The sequence below is a fragment of the Lethenteron reissneri genome, chromosome 9, assembly GCF_015708825.2.
Source record: "Lethenteron reissneri isolate LAM-NWPU_2019-01 chromosome 9, ASM1570882v1, whole genome shotgun sequence".
In the NCBI taxonomy this organism is placed as follows: Eukaryota; Metazoa; Chordata; class Hyperoartia; order Petromyzontiformes; family Petromyzontidae; genus Lethenteron; species Lethenteron reissneri.
The window spans coordinates 11,499,679-11,515,362 of NC_083787.1; the positions used below are offsets into that span (position 1 = coordinate 11,499,679).

General features: G+C 51.5%; 1 protein-coding gene across 2 annotated transcripts; it reads right to left on the bottom strand.

Annotated features, from left to right (window-relative positions):
- Nucleotides 1-26: 26 nt before the first annotated feature.
- On the bottom strand, nt 27-14,535 carry LOC133340240 (enoyl-CoA delta isomerase 2-like). Of its 2 annotated transcripts, XM_061548273.1 has the most exons (11): nt 14,450-14,530; nt 11,183-11,324; nt 9,717-9,885; nt 8,322-8,420; nt 6,420-6,599; nt 5,830-5,899; nt 5,358-5,460; nt 4,884-5,004; nt 3,732-3,821; nt 3,029-3,172; nt 27-1,737 (listed from the first exon to the last, which is right to left on the bottom strand). In XM_061548273.1, exons 3-11 carry the CDS (start codon nt 9,828-9,830, stop codon nt 1,582-1,584), a joined length of 1,077 nt encoding a protein of 358 aa, XP_061404257.1. In that variant the 5' UTR covers nt 9,831-9,885; nt 11,183-11,324; nt 14,450-14,530; the 3' UTR covers nt 27-1,581. The 2 variants fall into 2 exon arrangements, with proteins under 2 accessions (XP_061404257.1, XP_061404256.1); XM_061548272.1 differs by lacking the exon at nt 11,183-11,324 and having other exon boundaries at nt 14,450-14,535.
- Between the last annotated feature and the right edge of the window lie 1,149 nt (nt 14,536-15,684).

Consider the following 15,684-nt stretch of genomic DNA (forward strand, 5'->3'; position numbering starts at 1 on the left):
AAAGACACTCACGGACACACAACGGACCAAGGGAATTGTATTTATTTGCAAATTCTCATTCAAAAAGTCACGCAAATCGATTTCACACGGCGATGGAAAAAAGTGGAAATGCACTCGGGACGTCTCCCCGACGATGATTCGGACGCCATGGCCCTGAAATTAATGCCCCATTAGTGGACCCAGGACGAATTCGATCTCAAACCGAACAGAGCGGTGCGATGGATGTGCACTCTCTCACTGGCTCGCTCGCTCGCTCGCTTTCAGCATCACTACTCACTCACTGACTCGCTCACCTGCTCATTCGCAGACTCACTCACGGACTGACTCACCGACTCGCTCGCTCTCTCTCTCCCTACATGCTCACCGACTCAATCTCTCACTCAACACTGGCGCGAGCACAGGTGGTCCTCTTCAATGTCTACAACAACACAAGTAGAGGTCTCGCCACCACTATGACACGATCCTCCCGGTCGAGCAGCACGTGCTGCTAGTGCAGTGTTTAGCGCAGTTCACTAAAAATCACCCAATCGCCCGAGTATAGATTCCCGGCACCGGCTAGCATCAGTGGGAAATGATACCTGAACCGATTCTGGGCCTCCCCTAGTGTGACTCGGCCTAAAATTAATATCTGCTATGTGTGGGCATGGTCCTGACCACCCCACCCCCCGTTGTTGCGGTGCTCCAGCCTTAACAGCGTGCCCATGTCCCACTGTTCTGTCGAGCCTAGACACGCAGTTGCATTTGTAAGATAAATAAAAAATTATATTGCATTGCAATCGTTGCTCACCAACAGCATCTTGTGTTTGTGGATTTGTATGTGTAGGCGCATGTGTGTGTGCTGCGTGCGTATGTGGGCAGCGGTGTAGTGGTTAGCACACACTGGCGACCCGAGTTAGATTCCCGCTCACGGCTAACATCGGTGATGAATATCTGAACCTGGTCCTGGACGTCCCCTAAGGTCGACTCAGCCTTAAATGAGTACCTGGTATGGTGAGTAAACATCAGCAATGGGTAGACAAAAACGGCCGACCTGGCGTGTTGCTGACCACCCACCCCTTTGTGTGCCGGGTTGGTCTGCACAGGTGCTTGCTAACAACACTTTCCCCAACAATCTGTTAAGGCTATATTGGAGGCATTTTTCTGTGTGTGCACGTGTGGTGAGTACTTATATGTGTGCGTGTACATGTGTCTGCGTGCGCGTGTGCCTATCTGTGTGTGTGTCTGCGTGCATGCGTGCATGTATGTATGTATGTGTGCATCATCACAGCCCAATACTCTTTAAACAAATCCTGACAGTGCAGCAGCAGCTGCTGATTGGGCGTTTACGAAACGGAATCTTGAGAAACGCACGCTGCTACAATCAGTCCCATTCGGCACCAATTCGTCGTTCACGGATGGAACTCAGAGCACATTCCAAAGCGGTACACTCACACGCAATCTCCCGGCGGTACAACACGACATGACCACGACGCCTAACCACTAAACCGCACCCCACCATCACCACCGCGATGATGAGAAGTGGCGCCACACGGCACCGCACACAGCGGCCACCTCACCCCACCCCCTGCCCCTGGCGGCGGCCTACAGCTTGGCCTTGCTCTGGAAGAAGCCTGCGATGGCGGCCATGCAGTCTTCGGACTGCCAGCGCTCGATGAGCCGCTGGCACTCGCGCAAGTTGGCCGCATGCAGCGCCTCCCGCTCCGCGTCGCGTGACAGCTGTTTGGAGAACGCCAGGGACTGCGTGCGCACACGTGACGACACATCGTTAGTTTGCCTGCTCTTAACTCCCCCCCCGGCACCTCCGAATAGCACGGTTGGCTACGTACGGTGCGAATGAAGTTCAACGTACGTATGTGCCCTGCGACGCGACCTCGTTACGCGGAGCGGCGCAAATGGCTGTCATCGCGCGTCACACAGTTGGAGCATCGCTCGTACGGAGTAATACAATTTTTATCCAAACAACAAAAACTAACTATTTTTACTGTACCAGTCAAATACTTTCATGCATGTCGATTCGAAATGTGGAGGGAAAAACCGGAGGACCCGGAGAAAATCTACGTGACCACAGGGAGAACATGCAAACTCCAAATATACAGCAGGCGTTATGGTCAGGATTGAACCCACAACCTCCTGCATACCAGTCGAGGTAGTTAACACCTCGCCAACGTGGTGCAGCCCTTTGTGCATCTCACTACCGGATGGTTATACACGTGGGAAGATATCAGAGCACCAGCAAAATACCCACACGTGCAAGAGGGCAACACTCTATCCCATATAGATGAAACAGGTGGCGTGCACATTTTCTGTGCTGTCATCTCCTGGCGAGCCAAGTATGGCTCCACCTCGACACCAACAGGGAAGGGAGTTTCGCAACATCTCTGCAGCAATCCACTAGCCCTCGCTGCCTTCACAGTGCTGGGTTACAGGCAGCCACGATGTGCACAGCCACCACCACACAGTTAAGTGTTCTCAGAAGGACGAATAGATGGACAGAATATTTTGTGGGCAGATCAATAAGCAGCTGTCAGCTCCGTAAAATGACAAACAACAGGGATGTGCAAAAAAGACTCGAGTGCCATTTAAGATGTTGCTGTGTTTACTGCCAGCCTTCAACATTTTCTGTCCCTGCTTTTATTTCTAGCACGAGGAAAGACTCGCTGAGTCTTCAGACTCTCTTTCAAGAGGGTCCTGCGAAGTTTTTGCAGCAGTGGGCAGCAATGTTTGCAGTGTGCAATCCAACGCGAGTAATTATCAGGTCATTATTGTTCAGCACTGGGATGCTTTTGGGCCAATTCCTGTTACAGTAAAAATACGGCGTGTTTTTTTTTTGCCATTACAGGAAATCCGAGAACCCGGAAGAAACCCATGCGGAACATACAGAAAAGGCACCCGGAGTCGGGGTTCGAACCCAGGCGCGCTTCTTGCTGCGAGGCATGAGCACTAACCACTGTGCCCCCCCCCCACCATGCCCAACTGAGCAATTTGCACAAAACAATAGAAACGACGGAACAACGATGGAACCATGCACCTTCTTGGGTAGCTTGGCAAACGTTTCCAAGCGAGCCCACACCTCCCGCTGGAAGCTGTTTTCGGGGTAGACTTCGGTGACAAGGCCCAGGTCGCACGCCTGCTGGGACGTCAGCCTCTTGTTGAAGAGAAGCATCTCGGTGGCCTGGGAGATCGTGAGGACAGGGTGCGCGCGAGACGGACGGACAGAGGAAGACGAGCAGGAGAATGTGCGCATGTAGCATGCACGTAAATTTTACGTGTGGGTGTGTGTTGTTTATATGCGTTGTCAGTCTGTGACTGTCCGAAACACCTGGAATTCTATCGGCTCAAGGAGACTCACACAAAGACCAGTAAACTCACCCAGAGACCCACAGAACAGTGGAAACACATTGGGCATGTTTCTCTGCTAATGCCCCAAAATACCTGGAATCCCATCGATTGACGCATCGTTTGGTTACCCCTTTTGTCCAAATCACAATTTGATGCTGAGCTGTCTATGCTTCTTGATAACCTCACATGCAATTACCATTTGACCTATACTAGGGATGTATGTGGGTGGTCCAGGTGGTGCTGATGGGTAGGAGGAGCTGGCTAGCGGCTTGCGCGCTCGCGTGATATTGGCGATCCTGGTGGTGTGCCAAACCTCTGGCGGGAGGAGGCCGAGTGGCATTGGAACGGGCAGCGAGCGCCAGGATGCCAGGGCACGGCATGGCAGAGCTCACCTTGGCGGCGCCCATGAGCTTGGGGAAGATGTAGGAGGAGCAGCCTTCGGGGCTCTGCCCCAGCTGGCTGAACGGGGTGTGGAACGTCGCCTTCAAGGGAGACAGAGCGAGCACCGTGAGCACGCATCAAGATACTAAATAGCTATTAAACAATTTTTATTTTACCAGGTAAGGCCCACTGAGCTATGTAGCTCGTTTTTCAGAAGCCACCTGGGTATCACAAATGATAGCGTAACTAAGTGGTGGCTTATCGTGTGGGTCGAACCCACTTCCTCCTGTATACCAGGCGATGGAGATAATATCTCACCACCGGTGGCACCTCCATTCATCGTGCATGCAATTCGTACGCAAACGTTCCCATGAGGCTTATGGTCAAAAGAATCAAGAATACATTCGAGGTAGGCCAAATAATACGGAAAATATAGACGGGACAGAAAAAAAAGAGACTTGCAGATCAAAACAGTACTGACACAAAAAACAATGTGTATGTGTGTGTGTGTGAGCACGTCTTTCTGTGGGGAGTGGTAGTGTAGCGGTTAGCGCACTGCACCACGAACCCAGCGACCCAAGTTTGATTCCTGCTCACGGCCAACATTAGTGAAGATTATCTGAATTGGTCCTGGGCCTCCGCTAGGTCGACTAGGCCTCAAATGAGTACCTGGTGCTGTGTGTAAACATCGCCACTGGGGAGACAGGCGGCCGGGCGTGGTACTGGCTACCCACCCCCTCGTGAGCCGTGCACCTGCCTCAACAGTCTGTTAAGGCTACACGGGGGATCTTTGTCTTTGCATGTATTTGTATAGGAGAGCGGTGGAGCAGCGGTTAGAGCGACGCATTGCAAACCTGGCGACCCGAGTTCAGTTCCTGCTCACGAGCAATATCAGTGGCAAATATCTGAACTGGTCCTGGGCCACCCCCTAGGTCTACCCATAGACTTAAAGAGTACCCGGTGCTGTATGTAAAAACATCAGCAACGGGGAGTCAAAGGCGGGCAGGGCGGCCGTGGCTTTGGCCAATCACGCCCACATGTGTGTGCCGAGCCGACCTTCAATAATGCCTGCTACAACAGCGCTTGCCCCAACAGTCTGTTAGAGGGGGATATCCCCGGGGGATTCCTTGTGATGTAGACATGCATGTGGGTGGGTGGCCGACCCTGCTGCTGGCGTAGACGGCGTCGTAGAGGCCGAGCAGCGTCACCGACACGCCGACCGCCGGGCCGTTCACCACCGCCACCAGTGGCTTGGGGAATTCGATGAAGGACGACACAAACCTACTGCTCGCGCAGAGGTGAACAGCCATCGTTACCAACGCCAACCAACCGACACCCATCACCGTCGTCCGTCGCGCGCCCCCCCCCGTCATCATCATCCATCACCCATCATCATCGCCAATCACCAGCGTCTATCCTCACTGCCACCACTGCAGTTCATCAACAGCACTGATCATCATCGTCACGACTCGTCACCCACCACCACCACCAATCACGACCACCGCCACTCATCACCACCATCGCCACTGACCACCATTGCCCATCACCACTGGCATTTATCAATAACCATCAGCACCCAACAACAGCACCACCTTTGACCACCACTGCCACCCCCTCACCCACGTCCCCCGGCTCACCGCAGCAGCTCGGCGGCGTCGAGCGCCATCTGCTTGATGCCGCTGGGCGGGATGTTGGTGAAGTTGCTGAGGTCGTTGCCGCTGCAGAAGTAATCGCCGGCGCCTGGGGCAAGCGGTGCATGCGTGTAGGTGAACACACACACGTGCGCGTACGTGCTCGCTCCCACTCTCGCCGGTGCTCACACATACACACTGGTGCAGGTGCACACACGGCTACAGTGTTTCATTCACGGTGCTATGAGTCTGCTAACCAGAACAACTCCCAGCCACGGCTATCCGACCCCTCCCCACCACTTCACTAAGCAACATTGACCAGCGTGAAGTACGGTCAAACAAACCTCGTGACCTCATTGCTGTGTGGAGGCCTTCATCCAGCAGTGGATTGACAAAAAGGGCTGCAAACTAATGCTGATGTACAACATTGGAACAAGCATATCTATATGTAGATGCGATGGCGTTTGGAGAATCTCACCTGTGATAACGGCAAACGCGGACTCGTCTTTCCCAGCCTCCTCCAACGCCTTCATGATCTCTTCGTACATCTGGGAGGCGACACGGGTACTCAAGGACCATCGCAACATATCGCACTTCTCACGCGTCGGCACTTGCAAACCGCACATCCTCCGTGACGATGGTATGCACGTCTCAAGTCAGATGGCGGCAGGCGTTCCCAGTGAGCTACTGGGCCATTCTTTTAACGGCGAGTCAGCCGGGAGATAGCGGTGGCAGCAAAGCGCTGTGGAGGCGATATGTTAACTCCCTTGCCTGGTATACAGGAGGTCGTGGGTTCGATCCCAAACCTGACACCTGCTGTATATTTGGAGTTTGCGTGTTCTCTCTCCCCGTGGTGGTGTAGATTTTAATCCTGGCTCTTTCCCCTCCACATTTAGAATCAACGTGCGTATATAGTATTTGGCTGCTGTAAATTTACACATGATAGGCCACTAAGTTAAGCTGTAATTTGTGGTCAGGTCACTTCTGAAAAAAAGCTATATAGCTCAGTGGGCCTTATCTGGTAAAATAAAAACATTGTTTAGTTTAGAGCTGGGTTGCGGGCGTTACCGTGATGTTGATGGCATTCTTCTTGTCAGGCCGGTTCAGCGTGATCACCGTCATGTTGTTCTCACGCTTCAGCTGCAGGGTCTGGTAAGCTGTGGCTCCGGCCTCCGTCGACGGAGCAGCAGGAGCCTCGGCCGCCACCAGCGAGTCGATGAGCTGCACGTACTTCAGCCGAGCCTCTTCCTGCCGGGGTTCAACGGTCGGGGTGAGGGGGTGGTGGTGTCATCACGAGCAATCGTGATTAGAGAGACGGCTCCTGCGGTCAGTCGCTGGAGATCAAACCGGGTTGAGACCTCAATCCGTAAACTAGAACTAAACTATTTTTATATAGAAGTGACCTAGCCATGAATAATAGCTCAACGAAGTGGATTAGCGTGTGTAAATTTATTGCAGCCACGCAAACTCCAAATATACAGGCGTCAGGGTTCTGGATCAAACCCACGACCTCCTGTATACCAGGCGAGGTAGTTAAAATCTCACCACCGTGGCGCCCTCTAACCCAGGATCTCAACATACATAGAACGGTGGTTGGGTGGCTCATGGGTTCAATAGTTGGAGACCAAATCGGGTTGAGACACCTCAATCCGTATTGCAACAACTGGAGAGATGCGGTAGCATTGGCCGTGACGATCTCTGGACCTTGACCTGGCACTGAGGTTGCCATGTGCGACTCGCTGTACCCCCCACCAGGAAAGTTAAAGTGAGAGGTGGTTCGGGTGGGCTAACGGGGCTCATGGCCAGGTCCGAGATGGTGAGCAGGCAACGGCTGAGATCTTGGGTTAGAGTGAAGAATTCAGCCCTTCACGACGTAGCTGGGTCTCCTCAAATGTAGCGAGCTGATGGTCTCAGCCCGTTTACCAGTTATCCATGCGCAAAAAAATACGTCGCGTTAAATTCCATTTACACTTAAAATTGGCTCAATCCAGCTCTGAGAATAACATGAAAATATATCCATTTGATTGCCATGCCGCGAACATGTCCACTACAAAGCTGTCAAAATCTGAGAGTTTGTTTACCATATAAGAACTCAATTACAAGGTCAATCTGGTGAAGATGGCCTTAGAATGGAAAGATAACACGAGCACATGCGCTCTAAATGTTGGGATAATGATTTTATGTTTGAAATAGCTGCCCTCCTTTACGCCGGGGCAATTCAGAACTTGCATCATCTCGAAGATTTTGATAGGGCACCCTCAGTGGAAGCTATCTCTGTGCGGCACCTGCACTGCAAGTGGGCATTCGTCTGCCAGTAGGGGGCAATGATTCGGGTATTTTTCGAATTGGCAAATTTGGGCTAAAGAGTTATTATGTTTGTTTTCGCACAGGAAGCCTCACTGACTCATAACTCTTTCAGGTGGGTCCTTAAAAGTGTTTTCAGTCGGGGCGTGGCGATTGCTGTGTATATTCCAAATGGGTAATTCGCGGCGCAGGCCCCACCCCATCATCACCTCCCTCCCCCGCCCACGGCCACTCGGTGCCGGCCATCACCCCGCCCATGATTTAAGTGTCGTTAGTTTCAAGTCTGAACATCTTTCATCGTGCACTCTTCACAAGTCGGGTCCACCACGAATGCACGCTGGATCACACGTGGTAAGCTCTTGGGAATAATAATGTTTTTTTTAAGTCTTGCGAAATTGGCTCCGACTCTGATGGATACCGAACATCTGTCTAACGGCTTCCATCTTACCGGTAATTGGCATTTTTGAAGTCACCTTGTGCTTGTAGATACGGCGAGCAAATTACACAGGGGATCTTTAACGTCGACCTCGAAGCAGACAAGGGCGTATCTTTACGGTTAACAAAACGGCGGTAATGACCAGGGTGGCCTGCCGGCATTTGAACCGGCGAACCTCCTGGGCCGCGTCACCGCCCCGTAGCCTCCCGGAACCGACACGCGGCAGTTACCTTGCTCAGAGGTCCCAGGTTCTTCCACGCCTCCCACTTCATTTTGTTGACAAAGTCCAGCATTCCGGGCTTGGGGGTGTTGCAAGACCCCTGCGTGGACTGAACGGACACAGCAGGGCACATCAAGACCCACCGCCAACGCTCAACCACAGCGCCAAACCGACGGCTCAAAATAGAAATCGCCACCGACGCCGCTTCTACACCTCCCCCCACCCAAAAATAACATTTGGCGGCTGGCTCAGACTGCCTCCAACGCCATGGAAATTCCATCTGGGCCCAGCAGGGGGAAAACGTCCGGATAACGATTTCTGTCAGCAAGCGGCGCTGCAGATAGCAGCTTACGGGGAGGCCGGCGGAAACACGACTGACCACTTCCGTCACAACGCCACTTTGCAGCAGGAAACAAAGATCCCCGTACAGCCTCAACAGACTGTTGGGGCAAGTGCTGTTAGCGAGCACCTATGATGGCCGGCACGGCACACGAGCAGGTGGGTGGCCAGCACCTCGCCCAACCGCCTTTGTCTCCCCAGTGACGACGTTTACACACCGCACCAGGTACAGCAGGATACACACACACGTGCACGTAAGTACGGTGCTTTTGTAAAAAAAAAAAATTTATGAGAGGGGGTGGGGTTGAGCCTTTGGTAGGGGGGATTTTGCCCCCCGGGACTGCTGCACCTGTACTCATGTCCATCTCTCTCTCTTTCTATATCGCTCTTCATGTCACAGTCGACCTCTCCTCCTCCCCGCGTCTCTAGAGACCGTCTACTCTGTACACCTCTTACTTTCTGCACAGGGGTGTTTTCCCTCTGGCCGGCTGCTGTATACCTCGGTGTGTGGTCGTGGTGATTGGGGTTGTGTAGCGGTTAGCGCTACGCTGCGTTACGAACCCAGCGACCCGACTTCGTTTCTCGCTCACGGCTAACACCAGTGATGATTATCCGGACCGGTTCTGGGCCTCCCCTAGGTCGACTCAGCCTCAAATGAGTACCTGGTGTGGTGTGTAAAACCATCGCCACTGGGGAGCCAAAGGCGGTCGGGCGTGGTGCTGGCTACTCACCTCCTCGTGTGCCATGCTGCCCTTCAAGTGCTTTTTGCTAACAGCACTTGCTCCAACAGCATGTTAAGGTTATATGGAGGATCTTTGTCTTTGGTGGAAGTGGTGGTGGTGATTGGGGTTGGGGAGGTAATGGTGGGGGGGGTGGTGGTGATTGGGGTTGTGGTGGTAGTGGTGATTGGGTTGTGGTGGTGGTGATGGTGGTGATTGAGGTTGTAGTAGCGATGGTTGTGATTGAGGTTGTAGTAGTAATGGTGATTGGGGTTGTGGTGATGGTGGCGGTGGTATGGAGGGGGGCGGTAGTTGGTGGTGGTAGTTGGTGGGGGTGCGTGTACCACCTGCTTGAAGAGTGCGTAGATCTGGAGCTTTGCCTCATTTCCTGGGTCCGACGTCAACTTTCCCAGCCGCTGCTTCGCCGCCTCAAACTCGGCCTCACTCGCCACGGGACGCATGGCCACGGCGGAGCTGCGGAGGCCGGCACGAGGAATGTCCCTCCATGGCACTGTCCTGCACGGCGGCGACGACCAAGCGGACGAACACGTGGTCAAGACGACGCGACGTCGCACCGAGCTCCAGAGTGCGAACTCCAAACAACTTCTGAAGACGGCCGCAGTAGTGCGTGGCGAAAGCCCGAGAGAAGATATGCTCAGCAAGAAATACCACACTCGGATCATGAGTGGCAGCGAAAACTACACGTTGAATCCTCCGGAGGGACAATGCCGCCGACGCCGCCGAGCGGTATGGCTGGCGTTTATGCTGTGAACTCTGTACCACTTTGCCAATCATCACTGGTCAGTGGTAACGGTGCACCGGGTGAATGATTGACCTGCTGTTGTTTTTCCTCGTGGTGCTGAACTGAACTCTAAAAGTGACGCGAGTCTGGATCGCCAAGCTCATCCCTTAAACAGGAATGACTCTGGAGGAGTCCTTGGCGCCGTCGTCTTTCCACCGCTATATGCGAACCAGGAGCTCATCCTTGTGCTACTTTTGGCTCTTAAGTTAAAAGCGAAACGACGGATAAACACCTTCTACTAAATCAATAGTATGGCGAGTGCGATGAAAACCAGCACTTTTCAATCAATAAGTAGAATTATGATGGTGTGCTGTGCTGGACTATACCCCAAATGTCTATGCTCCCGACTTCACCAACCTGCACTGACCAGTACGGTGAAAGTATGGCCAAATAACCTTGATGACCCGTATGGCTTTGGGAGGCCCTCATCCAGTAGTTTATTGACAAAAAAGGGGCCGTCTGTACATGTTCACTGCAATGAAGATCATGCCAACGTCGACAGCATTGTGATGATGATGAGGGTTTTAAAACAATTGTAACGCTGTCACTATCCACCAAATAGGCTCGAGAGAGTAACCAGGCAGGCCGTAGCCAGCCGGCAATCCTATTTTGGGTTGGAGTAGCAGTAGTGTGTCTGTATGTTGAACTTCTTTCGAACCGTATGTAGCCAAATGTGCCAATCAGAGGTGTGGGGTAAAGGACAACAAACTAAATACAAAAATAAGTTCTCCAGCAATGAGTTTGTAATCAAAATAATGAAAGTGCACAACTCCAGTGGCTTCCTAATATCGGAAGAGCGTTTCCAGATGGCCACAGAAGCGTATCTGAAAGCGCGCGATGCTGCGGTGACTGTCTGTTCGATGGCCAGCCAAAATCCGCTGCTGTGAGGATGAACCGGAGTTCGCGTGTTGATTTATATGCTCCTTGACAAGATCAGTAAGGTATTGTGGTTCATTTGTGCCAAGTGCTTTAAAAGTGGCGGCGCTGATTGCATTAAAAGTTGCTACTCACTCTCCCGTCCAGGTCACGCCTTCTCGTGAGACTCAACTCCTGCCGACGAGACAGCGTGTCGAATCCGGTCCAGAGTATGCTCGTGTTTGAACCAATGGCACTTGAAATTATGGGCTCCAATATGGCCGCGTGGCAAACTTATCTGATGGAATGTGTAAAAGAAAAATTCCCAAGTGAGATTATATATACATAGCTGTGCAGTGCACGTATGCAACTCGCAAACAACTACACCACCCCCCACCCGCCTCTCTCTCTGGTGGTGACTTTGGCTGAGGTTGTGGTAATGCTGGGTGAAGGTCAACGGGTGTGTGGATTTCTTGGGTTTCACAGCCAAATGTCCAATCGCCTGCAGGAAAGCTGTTTAAACCCCAGGACCCATCCACCAACTTGTTGACCTGTGATGGTTCTAGACTACCGTGTGTGGTTTAGATGTTAGGGGTCTCTTCTTCTTTCGTATGGCTGATGTACTATTTTTTTTTTATCAGAGAAGGCCCACTGACCTATACAACTCTTTGTCAGAAGCGACCTTGCCACAAATGATAGCTCAACGAAGTGGCTTATCATGTGGAAATGTATAGCATCCAAATACTCTAAGCGCATGTTTATAAATGGTGAGGGAAAACCTGGAGGACCTGGAGAAAAATCCACGTGGCCACGGGGAGAACGTGCAAACTCCAAATATACAGGCGTCAGGGTCGGGATAGAACCCACGACCTCCTGTATATCAGGAGAGGGAGATAAAATCTCGCCACTACGGCGTCCTTGTTGCGCCGCATGTAGATGCGGAGCAACAACTGCAACTTCACATTCAGGTGGTCAGGCCAGACAACCGCGTCAGGAGCAGCAAAGTGTGTCGTCGTGATGTTTCCTTCGTATTTGCAGATCGTACGTTGGATGTGAGGGTTAGGGCTGTGTGTTGAGACCACTGATGCAACCTCCTCCACCTCCCCATCCTCATCTCTCCTGACCCCGTGCTCTCACTTCTACGATCCGTTTCCACTCGCTCCCATTTTCTTCTGTCTTCCCCCACCCATTCCCTTGTTTTTGTTTCCATTCACTATACAGGATCCTTATGACTCTTTCTTCCCTTTCCCGTGGGGCGGGTGCCATGGGTAAAACGTTGCTCGTGTCCGTGAAATATTGTGAGCGCTATGAATTGCATTATTTTTATTGCAGCATTAGCATGTACCTAAAACAGCTATTGAAGATGGCTCGGGATCAAAGTAATACAACAAAGAGGTGGGTGGATGGGTGGGAGTCGGAGTGCTCTTGGCAATGTAACTCTGTACACCTCCATGGCACTCTACATAATTCTAAAAGGTTGACTACGTACAGTGCGAAAGAAGTTCAACATACATGCGTATTGCTCTCTGTGTGACTCTACGTAACTGCAATTTTGTGTAACTGCCACCACTGCCGGCGGTCTTGGGCTGTGGTTGTCCTTGTAGCAGAGCTGCGAAGCTCATCTGGAGGGGGGGGGGGCTTGCCAGTGGAGCCCTTGAGACTGTGAAGAAACGTGCCCTTGGGCAGTAAACGTCGCTGGAAGAGACGAACACCGGTTGGAGGGTCAAGCCTCACAATGGAGTGGCAGCCAAAAGAGGGGCAATGCACCATGACCAGACTTCCACCTCACGGGGAGATGGAGCAATGAAATCGGCTCGTGATGACGAGATGGACTGTCGCGTGGCGAGACTGTGAGATGAGTTGAGCGATCTTTGGGGGGGGGTCGTCATCCAGCAGTGGATGGATCATGGCCGATAATGATGAAGGCGAGGGCTTTGTGTGATTTAGTGGTCGTTAAAGAGGTAAAGTGTCGCAGCTAGCGTGCTGCGCAAACAATCCGGCGATCCAAATTCCATTTCCGCTCACGACCAACACCACTGACGATTATCTGAACCGGTCCTGGGCCTGCCTTAGGGTCGACTCAGCCTAAAATGAGTTCCCGGTGCAGTGTGTAAACATCGCCACTGGAGAGACAAAGGCGACCGGGCGTGGTGCTGGCCACCCACCCCCTCGTGTGCCGTGCCGGCATTCATAGGTGCTACTCGCCAACAGCACTTGCCCCAACAGTGTGTTAAAGGTTACACGGGGGGTCTTTTGGTCGTCCTCTGATCTAACACCGTTTTGAGACGAGGCTCAAAAGAAAGCTGTCTCTGGTGTGAACCAATCAGTTTCAAGGACAATGCATATATTATCAGAGTACGTTTGTTGTTTGCATTCTGACAAGTATTGTGGTTAATGCAGACATGATTCCTTGTAAAAAGTTTCAGTTTGGTGTTTTAACATCTTAACACCTGTTTTGTTGCCAGAAAAAAAGGGGAAAAAACTATTCTCATATTTTGGTGCCGGCAAAGGAGGTCCCCACGTTGTTACAGAGTTAGGCTGACCGCTGGCGAAGCACCCGTCAAGTCATCCCTGGTGCGCGAAACCCACAGCACCTGGGATTATCCCGTAACCTCCTGCCGGGCGCCTTCACCACCGCACGTGACTTCAAGGTGCACCTAGCCTGGCACAAGCGCGTTATGACGTCGCTAAGAGAGTTAACTCTGCAATCTATATGTGCAACCACCACCACCATGGTTGTTGCAGGCTGCTGCCTGGCTACGTGGGTGGGCAGAGCAGCCAAACTCCTTCCCCCGCACCTCCGATTCGCACAGTTGGCTACCATTCCTGTCAACCCCTTGTCAGTGCCCTACCTTACTACAGACCAATTCAGACCTTACTGGACACCCCGTGGCCCATATATAGCTCAACGTTCATCCTACAAAGTCCCATCACAAGGGAGAAACACAAACAAATAGACACTTAATTTGTGTTGCCCGCATTGAACCTAAAAAACTCAATTTCCCTGCACAAGAATACAGGGTAAGCCGTATGGGTTGGCAGCTTTGGGGCTACGTACGGTGCGAAAGAAGTTCAACAACAACAGCGTGCGTACTGCCCGGCGTGGCGAAATATGGTGAAGACAACCACAGCCCCACCACGACCCGCACGGTGTGGGAAGAAGTTCGTTAATTAATCCAGCAGTGGAATCAGCGCGGTACAGTGCACGCGTACAGTGCGGTGTAGGGAGGTAACGAGACCCGGCTTCAGTTCACCCACTTGGCTCAAACCCTTTGCGAACTTTGATTTGCGTGTAAATAACTTTTTTTCGTGTTTATACATTTCCCTTTCATAAACGACGGCGATAATTACAACTCTGACGGAGCGTTTTCCGAAACGTCTCGGCCCCGCAGCCGCCAAATCGCCGAATTCGCCGTCACCGACCTGAACGAAGCGCGGAGCAGAAGCCCACCCAGCCGAGTCACAGACGCCATGGCAAAGTGACGTCCGACCCGCGAGATGACGTCATGTAGCCGCCTCGGACGTGTTGGTTACGTGACGTCACGTAAACCACCGCGGCCGCGGAGGTGACATGCGGTCACGCGCGAGGATGGAAGAGTGACGTGATGTCATGTAACGGGGGCGGGGGGGGATGCGGTGACGTCAGGAGAGCTTCTCAGGATAGTAAAATGTATTTAAATTGCAGAAATCCGATCAGCTGTGAAAATCTTTTTTTTCACAGATGTGGGTAATTGTTTATAACCGAATAGAAAAGCAAGCTTTTAATATGTGTAAAGTTGAATTTGCATCAGGCACCAGGGTATAAATAATTACTGTCTCCAACTCTTATGATCCTCTCTTAGTGCGATGAAGAAGGGCCATTGCCTGAAACGTCGCCTCTTGAAGGCCATAAAGTGTTATTGATTCTGATTCTATTGACGAGCGTCTTTACATTGCAGGAATCCGATGAGCTATGAAGATATTCTTTTCACAGATGTAGTTTACTGTTTATAACCGAATAAAAAACAAGTATTATTTGGGTCTTTCGGTAAAGTCACGTAGATATAACAATAAAATAATAAAAATAAAGTGAATAAAAAGAATACAAATATCACGATGTTTCGATCGCAACACAAGCAATTGTCATCAGGTGAAAAAAGAGGGGGAAAAGCTGCTGATGCAGGCTGTTTTAAAGATTTGAAATGGGTGTAGCCCAAGGGTCATAAACCTAAAGACTTTACCGAAAGACCCAAAGAATATTAATTCCTGCAGTCACGAAAGCTTTAAGTAAAAAAAACAAGCTTTTAATATAATGTGTAAAGTTAAATTCGCATCAGGCATTATGGTATAAATAAGTGCTGTCTCCAACTATTATGTTCTCTCTCTTTGTGCTATTGTAGTGTTGTAAGGACGGACTTCTAAATTTCTTTATGGCACACACTGTTTATTATCTTAATACACAGTCCCTATCACACTAAGGGGTATATGGTCCCCTCACCCGTTACCCTCAGAAGGTACAGCCTCCGGACCTTGCAGGCTATCTAATCTCCCTGCTCTCCCAGCGTCCTCTGGCTGGACCTAGGGGATCTCTCCCCAACCACTGGTTACTCTGAGCCCTAGCCCTGATAAGGGCTGGAGGGCTTGGTCCAGGGTCCTAGACGTCTTCAGCCGACTTGGAT